The sequence below is a fragment of the Oncorhynchus mykiss genome, chromosome 25 (genome assembly GCF_013265735.2).
Source record: "Oncorhynchus mykiss isolate Arlee chromosome 25, USDA_OmykA_1.1, whole genome shotgun sequence".
Classification (NCBI taxonomy): domain Eukaryota; kingdom Metazoa; phylum Chordata; class Actinopteri; order Salmoniformes; family Salmonidae; genus Oncorhynchus; species Oncorhynchus mykiss.
In genome coordinates this window covers 19,232,144-19,240,525 of record NC_048589.1, presented here as the reverse complement: position 1 = coordinate 19,240,525, position 8,382 = coordinate 19,232,144, and the positions used below count along the sequence as shown (strand labels likewise).

The 8,382-nt window shown below is 45.0% G+C and overlaps 1 protein-coding gene across 2 annotated transcripts in view; it reads right to left on the bottom strand.

Annotated features, from left to right (window-relative positions):
* Positions 1–487: 487 nt before the first annotated feature.
* Positions 488–8,382, bottom strand: part of LOC110505519 (signal-induced proliferation-associated 1-like protein 1) — an 88,183-nt gene continuing 80,288 nt past the window's right edge. Inside the window, exons 15-21 of one of the 2 annotated variants that reach the window (XM_036962513.1) lie at positions 5,668–5,892; positions 5,200–5,356; positions 4,746–4,947; positions 3,511–3,654; positions 3,268–3,376; positions 2,928–3,006; positions 488–2,380 (exon numbers count right to left, since the gene is read on the bottom strand). In XM_036962513.1, the coding sequence (XP_036818408.1) occupies positions 2,237–2,380; positions 2,928–3,006; positions 3,268–3,376; positions 3,511–3,654; positions 4,746–4,947; positions 5,200–5,356; positions 5,668–5,892 (1,060 nt within the window). In that variant the 3' untranslated portion in view covers positions 488–2,236. Of the gene's footprint in view, positions 2,381–2,927; positions 3,007–3,267; positions 3,377–3,501; positions 3,655–4,745; positions 4,948–5,199; positions 5,357–5,667; positions 5,893–8,382 lie in introns of both variants that reach the window. The other variant, XM_036962512.1, reaches the window with a different exon arrangement.

The window sequence follows — 8,382 nt, the reverse complement described above, 5'->3', positions numbered from 1 at the left end:
AACAACTCTGAACTCAGCAGGGAGAACATTTTTCGCCAGTAGATTCACAAATGGAAAAATATGGTCCCTTTAGTTTTTTTCCCCCTTGTATCTAATCTTAATTTATCCAGGTTAATCTCAATGAGAAATATGTTTCTTGCAAGAAAAACCTGATTCAATATTAAAACAATATCACAAATTACTTTCCTGTATGAAACTCCTGAGGCTGCCACTGGACTGTCAAGTCCTGGTAACACCTCGGTGGGTTATCCTCTATTGTCATGCTCCAACAGGGAAGATATGGGGTGTGCTGTACTCCATAGGCTCCATGTAGCTGTTTGTTCATAAGCCCAATGCATGGTTGCTGCGGGGAAAACGTAAATAAAGGCAATAATCTAGAACCTAATAATAATCTATAAGGATTCCTGGAAGCTTAGTGGAAGCCCGCACTGTCGCTACATCATACATACCAAATCTGCATCTGGGTCTGCAGGCATCACTACAAAGGTACAATTGAACAAAATATCTTTAATAGATATAAACATTTTTACACATCACAGCTCAAAGGAAACATCATCACATGCTGTAATACATGTCAAGAAGGAAGGTGCAAATTATGATGAGCATCAGAATCCTTTGGTATATATACAGGTTGTACAGAATGGGAACCAAAGGGGAAGAGTGGGGGTTTTAATAGTACAACTGACTGTAGCCATGGAGGGTCTACCAAGTTACTTACTAATAGACTTAGATGACTGTAGCTGGCATTTCAGGATTTACATAAAAAATCGTTATATGTCATGATTTCATCGACAGAGAGTAGAAGAGGATGAAATACATGTGGCACCAGGGGCTTTGTAACATGCTGTGGATCAGGTATAGAACGTATTTCCGTGTAACGACATGTTATCATCACTAGGTGGCACTGTGGATCCAATACAGCAGGCAGGCGAGGATGGGACCATACCGATAATCAAATAGACCAAGTAGAATCAGTATCATCAGTTAGAAGTGAATTGAACAGTACGCCTGGTCTTCCAGTCATCCACCCAGTCAGTCCAGTTGTTTTGATATAATAACCAATAGTACATTCTGGAACTACTGTATCCAGTAAGCCCATCTTACCCTCCTGAAATGAGCCCAGTCCACAGAGAGTCAGTGTGTAGTGGTAAAACAATATAAGGTGTTTTGCAGCGGTAACATTTCTGCTCATATATATTTACAAAATAAATCGTTGAACAGCTTTGGTTGATGATGAATTTTGAAGCTTATTCTCCTCATTATGGCACCCATATGATTTCATTTGTATATTTTTTTTACGTGGCAAGTTAAGTACTTTTCATCAGTTAACTAGCTGTAGTCATGTACAGTACTGTATGTGAGGTATACTCAACCCCCTATAACATGTTTTACATCCCTTTATGGAGGATCAATGGGAGAGGCATCGACCATAATAGTACTAATATTAAACTATATCCAATACACAGTACACAGGCCAAGAGACTGCCTGTCATTTCCTTTCTAGTCTTGTACTGAAAGGGACAAGTTCAATTCTAGGGGACAAGCGACAGCCCCGTGTTTTTCCATAAATTGCTAACAAAATAACACCTGATCACTCAAACCTTCAATATGCAACTTGGACTTTCGCAATCTCTTAAACGTGCTGTGAACCTGTTAACAAACAGGTATATGTGTGTATGTGTATGAACTGAATGCAACACACATTTCTGAACTGTTCCCTTCTGGGAATGTCTTAAATAACACACGGCTGGCCTACAATGGACAATTTGTTCCACTGTCGAGAGGAGTATGAAGGAGCAGGATCTGAAGGACAAGGTCAACATGAGAAGGTTCCACAGCATAGCCCAGGGAAGTTAATACATCTCTGTCAGACATGCAGGGACACTACAGTATAGTGCCAGCAAATCCTAAAGAAAGGACTGCATGCTGATCATCTCGGTCTCTCTATCTCCTCCTTTAAAACACCTCTCATTGAGTCGTTAGTGGTGGTGGTACTACAGAGCCACTGTGTTGAAGAATAATGGCTGATCATAATGGGATCAACAGTTCATGTTGATCATACAGCATTTACATCCACTGTAAATCGGTCCATGTCAATAGCATAATATCAGTTCTAATGAAGAAATCAAAGAAGCAAGTCCTGTGGTTCTGAGCCCCCATAGTGTGAATCAGTTTGAGTTTGAGTGTGTTGTGGTCACGTGTGTTCAGCTGTTCCTCTCAATAGCACATGGATCAGTCAGTTCATGTCAATGGTGTTGAACACCCACTCTGTGAACTTCTTGAGCTTGGCCGAGGCGCTGTACGACTCCTCCTGGAGCCGCTGGTTGTCCTCTCTCAGGCTCTGTATCTGGGCCTGCAGGGACACTTTGGCATCCTTCTCCTGGGGACACACAGGGAGTCATCATTAACTCAGAGAGGAGTGGGAGGCTCTCATCACTCTCTAGTACTGTCCTCACACACAGGGAGTCATCATTAACACAGAGAGGAGAGGCTCTCATTACTCTCTAGTACTGTCCTCACACACAGGGAGTCATCATTAGCACAGAGAGGAGTGGGAGGCTCTCATTACTCTCTAGTACTGTCCTCACACACATGGAGTCATCATTAACACAAAGAGGAGTGGGAGGCTCTCATTACTCTCTAATACTGTCCTCAGGAGATGTATACAGGGCAGCTATAACCAAAAGGCAGAGTAGTAAGTACCTGTGCCGAATGGGCACTACTGATATATGTAGAACTGGATCCACACTACACACTTGTTTGACCTTTCCAACCTGAGAAGGCTGCTCTTTCAACTGGTCTTTCTACTGTTCTAACCACTGTTAGGGAAAGGGCACCAGGTTTAGTAAGAAGTGAACAGTAGAGTAGAGATGGCTAGACTAAGGCTTAGCTTCCGGTGCTGAAGACCTGGTTGTTTCTTGTCTCACCTTCTTTAGGTCATCCTGCAGCAGCTTCACCATGGACTCCAGTTGGCTCACCTTCTCCATCAGACAAGCTGGGCTCTCACTGTGGGACGGGGGACACTGTTAACTACCATATTCTAAACTATAATAAGACTAGCATGACCTGGGGCATATTGGCTTAAAATAGTCAAGACGTGTAGCAAGCCACAGCTTTAGACCCTAGGACTAGGGCCAGGAGTTTTTCATAATCATGTTGCCTGGCCAGGAAAAACCTGGCCCAAGTTTTAGGATAAGCTCCAGGCCCTACCTATGTCTACAGAATTCTCTGGACGTGCATGGTGTGTAGTAGGTAAGTGTGTCTTACCCTGGCGAGGTGTTTCTCTGTGGGGAAGCCTGGGGTTCGGCCTGCTGGGGGCTGGTGGCTGTGGCCTCTGGGCTGGAGCTCACATCATTAACAGACAACAGTCTCTGAACTGAAGACAGACAGAGAAAAACACAACAGTTACAGCTTCAGTTACAGCTCAGATTGACAGCACACAGGAAAGAGACAGGGCACTTCTACCCTCTGGTTGGTAAAGATAGTAAATCTCCAGCTTACTTTGCCTACCCTCAAAGGCCTTGGCAGCATCCACCAGGTTGGACCAGTCCAGAGCACGGTCAGCTCCAGAGTTAGGCAGGGGCATGAGGCATGGGTCCCCCAGCTGCTGTCTCCTACCCCCCTGGTCCTGGCTGGATGACTCACATAGATCACCTGCAGGGAAGAGGAGCGGGGGGATGAGAGACAGGAAGTGGAGACAGGTTTCAAATAAAGTACATACTAAAAGATTACACATAACTTGTTTAGAGTCGCCCATACTTAAGGACATAAGTATACACTGATACAGTCTATTGTCATGACGTTGGCCTGGGGGTAGATTTATGACAGTCATAAATACCTCTTCCCCCCTTTTTCCTCTCTCTACCCTACTGATGTTACATTTGCAAAACACTTGGTTAACATAGAGATTCTGGGAACATCAGAAGGTGGGGGGAAATGAACTGTAATCTGGTAACCCGACCAATTGAACATATGCAGTGGTACTTAATGAATATGATGTCAGTTCGGTTGTCATCTGAGACATTCTCATCAATGATAAGATGACATAAACTCTACAGTGGAAAGTCTACACATCAGAGTTATCGGATTCACATGGAATTGTTGTTCAATTTAAATGTTTGAATATGAAATTATTTGTGATGGGATGAAAGGTGATTTTAGCTTCTAAAATGTGAGATTTGGGTTTTCATGAGTAAATTAGGCCCGACTCAGTGGCCCGCCCACGTGAAGAGATATAGGTTGTAAACTATGAAACACTCCCCTCCTCTCCCTTCCTATATAATCCCTTGACGACAATATAACCTCCTGTTCCGAGGATGTGAGGACTACGGTCCGATGTCAGAATGGTTCAGATAATAACTACAGAACGAAGCCAACATCAGCGTGAGCTTTGGTTGCGAATGGTATGAACTTTGAACTCTTATTCACTACAGAAGTGATACCTCCTAGCCGTTGAGTTAGCAACAGCAGCTGCAAACGCAGGTTAGGAAGGAACAGACAGAGTATCCCGTCTTCCAGACAATGACGTTACTACAACGTATCCAATTTACCAGAAGAGACATTCTTCAAAGGACAAAGGACTCGGTTTGGCAACACGGTCTTCCATCTACCACTAAACTACTGAAGTGCAGCTTCACTACGACACTATGATAAACTGTGCTCCTCTGGTTTTAGATGGAGCCCATGTAGGATAAACAGGCATTGGCTTTACTCAATGATTACTTTCAGGAAAATCAGAGGCTAACCCAGAGACTTGTGTGAGGGTTGTCTGGGTGGCGCGTGGCGGGCGGTGGGCGAGCGGGGTATGGTGGAGCAGCTGAAGAGCAGGTCGTTGGGTGTCTGTCTGTGCCCGCTGAACGCGGGCTCCCGCTGCCCGCTGTAGATGCTCTCGTCTGACAGGGTCCTCTGCAAGGAGCGCCGGCTGGGAGGGGGGACGGGGAAAGAGGGCTGGAGAGAGTGAGGGGAGAGAGAGAAGCAATGTGAGGCTGCTGATTGACCCCATAAACTCAGCCTTTAGCCTTTAGCATGTTGACCAGTGTATGTGGCAAAGCAGGGGAGGGAGTTTGGATTCATCAAGCAAATACAGCATATCGACTACTCTGGAAGTTCCATGGGAGTTCTCATCAATTTGACAATTATCATGGTAAAATGGATGATGGTGACATTGCCTGTTAACACAAGAGCAGTGCTGCCCGCTACCTTTTGGTCGTGGGAGGAGGGTGGGGGGCTGTCTAGGGTGATGAGTTTCTTCAGGTCCTCCTGCAGGCTGGACGTGGTGACCCGCTGAGGGGATTGAGCCCTGAGCTGAGCCCTGAGCTGGGGCTGGCCACCCAGCAACCCATCACTCTGGTGACGTCTGAGAAAGAGGGAGTGCAAAGACCAGCAGCGTTAGGTTGCAGTTCTCAGTTCAACCACATGGTGGGAGTGTTGTACTCGTTTATAAACAAAACATGAGCCACAACAAGTGGGAAAGGCATCTCCTCTCAGTTGACTCAGATCTCAAGTCTCTCTAACATCAACAATCTAGAACAGTAAGATTTGTTTCAATAGGGAAAGAACATCCTTTCACAACATGACTTACACCCCTCACAGTGTAATGGCCTCAGTGACGTGTCAATAAACACATATATGTTCAACATTCCTCCTCTACTGCCCCCCCATGCTTACTTGCGTGTTTTGCCAAAGTCCACAGAGTTGATGGTACCTCCAGGCTTCCTCCAGCCGATCAGGTACTTGGAGGTGGCTCCCTGGCGGGGGTAGAAGCTCTTGGGGCCTCCAGGGGAGAGGGAGGTCTGAGAGGTGGGGGAGGTGGCAAGGGCTGACTCCTCCTGGGAGGAGCTGGGACTGCAGCCTGGACCCATGGGACTGCCAGACTGGCCCGAGCTCAGAGTACTGGTACGGAAAAACATGGATATGGGTTAGTATAGGTATATTTATACTAATGTATTCATAACTCACAGACACCATTACATCGGTGTTTCACTTCACATTTCTGTAATGTGCACTCATCTATGAACACATTTCTGTACAATATTTCAAAAAACATATGGTAATTGTGACTACTTTCCCCACACACGACATCTCCGATGTCTCCACATCTTGAGATGAGAATTTAAATTCATGAAGAAAAAGAAATAGGACAGAGTGTCCTTGGACTTCTTCCATGTTAACATTTCAAACAACATTTCTCCCCAGTTTGACATGAAAGCGAGCGTCTCCCTCCTCAGACATGCTGTGTGTACAATAAAACAGTCACTAGTCTGGTGGAGTTATTTCAGAGCCACAGAGGAGAGGCTGAGGAGAGGAGGAAAAGCTCTGTTCACTCAAAGGAACTGTGGTTTAGGAGTGTTAACAGTGCTGAGCTCTCACATTCAGCATTCCACAGTGTTTCAAGTGCTCTCTTTCTCTCTGTGAGAACCTGGCTCACACACAAACAAGCACGCATACACACACGCGCACACATACAAACACAAACACACACACTCAGATACACACACGCATGTGCACACACACACACACACACACACACACACACACACACACACACACACACACACACACACACACACACACACACACACACACACACACACACACCAGGTTGCTGCTTGCTACCTCTCACCACCAAACCGCAAGGCTTGGGAGTTTTCCATCTGGGACAATAGGGGATATATAAGGACTACAAAGCATCACTGTCTGCTGAATGAAACATTGATACATGAGAGGAAATGCATTGGCTGCATAAAGAGCAGACTGTAATAGAACTGTCCCACATGAAAAACTACTACAGTTTACTATACAATACTACAGTACTTACTATAGAATTCTGTAGTATACTATATTACACACTGTAGCAGTGTTGTTGTGCTCGAGACCGGTCTCGAGACCACATATTGAGTGCCTCGGGTCTTGTTTCAATGTCGCATACATTTGTACTCGGTCTTGACTCGGTCTCGGACAGTGAGGACTCTTAATTTCTTCCCGAAACCAGCAGAGTAAAAATCTCATAATTATCAGCCTTTATATATATTATAGACATGTTTGTACAGTGGCAAACCTATAGGTCTTCAGTGTGTGACTAGTTTGTGATTCTGAAAGGACAGCAACCGTAATACCAACACACTCATATAGGAGAGTGCAGAAAGGGCCAGTGTTGTAGTGGAGGGTATATGCAGGTATATACTGTAATACCAACACACTCATGTAGGAGAGTGCAGAAAGGGCCAGTATGCAGGTATATACTGTAATACCAACACACTCATGTAGGAGAGTGCAGAAAGGGCCAGTGTTGTAGTGGAGGGTATATGCAGGTATATACTGTAATACCAACACACTCATGTAGGAGAGTGCAGAAAGGGCCAGTATGCAGGTATATACTGTAATACCAACACACTCATGTAGGAGAGTGCAGAAAGGGCCAGTGTTGTAGTGGAGGGTATATGCAGGTATATACTGTAATACCAACACACTCATGTAGGAGAGTGCAGAAAGGGCCAGTATGCAGGTATATACTGTAATACCAACACACTCATGTAGGAGAGTGCAGAAAGGGCCAGTGTTGTAGTGGAGGGTATATGCAGGTATAATATTGTTGTTTTTATTTAACCTTTATTTAACTAGGCAAGTCAGTTAAGAACAAATTCTTATTTAGAACGACGGCCTAACCCGGCAAAACCATAACCCGGACGACGCTGGGCCAATTGTGCACCGCCCTATGGGACTCCCAATCACGGTCGGTTGTGATACAGCCTGGAATCGAACCAGGATCTGTAGTAACGCCTCTAGCACTGAGATGCAGTGCTTTAGACCGCTGTGCCACTCGGGAGCCACTTGGGAGCCCCATCAACTGAGAAATCACGCACAAAGTAGCCTACACAATCACAAAGCACCTGAAATATATTCACGAGCGCTGCACACATAGCCTAGTTTCAGTGGAATATCATCTGCAGGCAGCAAGAGCGTGCTGCTCTCAACTGGTTTAGGCATGGAGCAGCTCACAGCAGAATGACATCAGTAGCTGGTAGACGTTTAAACTTATGATATCAACCAGTAAATGCTAACTAAGGCAACAATGGGTTATCAAACCAAGTATTAAAAAGTTTAGTCCGAAAAGTTGGTTAGTAGGCTATTTGTGATGCGCAATTGTCCTCATGCACTGTTTGCATCAGGGACATAGACATGGATGGGCCTGGGTGGACAGAGGCCCACGCACTATAGGGAGCCAGGCCCTGACAGGCCCACCCAATCAGATTGATGTGGTTTAAGCATTGTTGTGGAGTTAGACCGCACATTTTTAGTATATTTTCAATTTACATATTTTTGTGAGATTTTGAGAGTGAAAATCTGAAAAATCTATAGGAAAACACATAAAAAAACATAGGA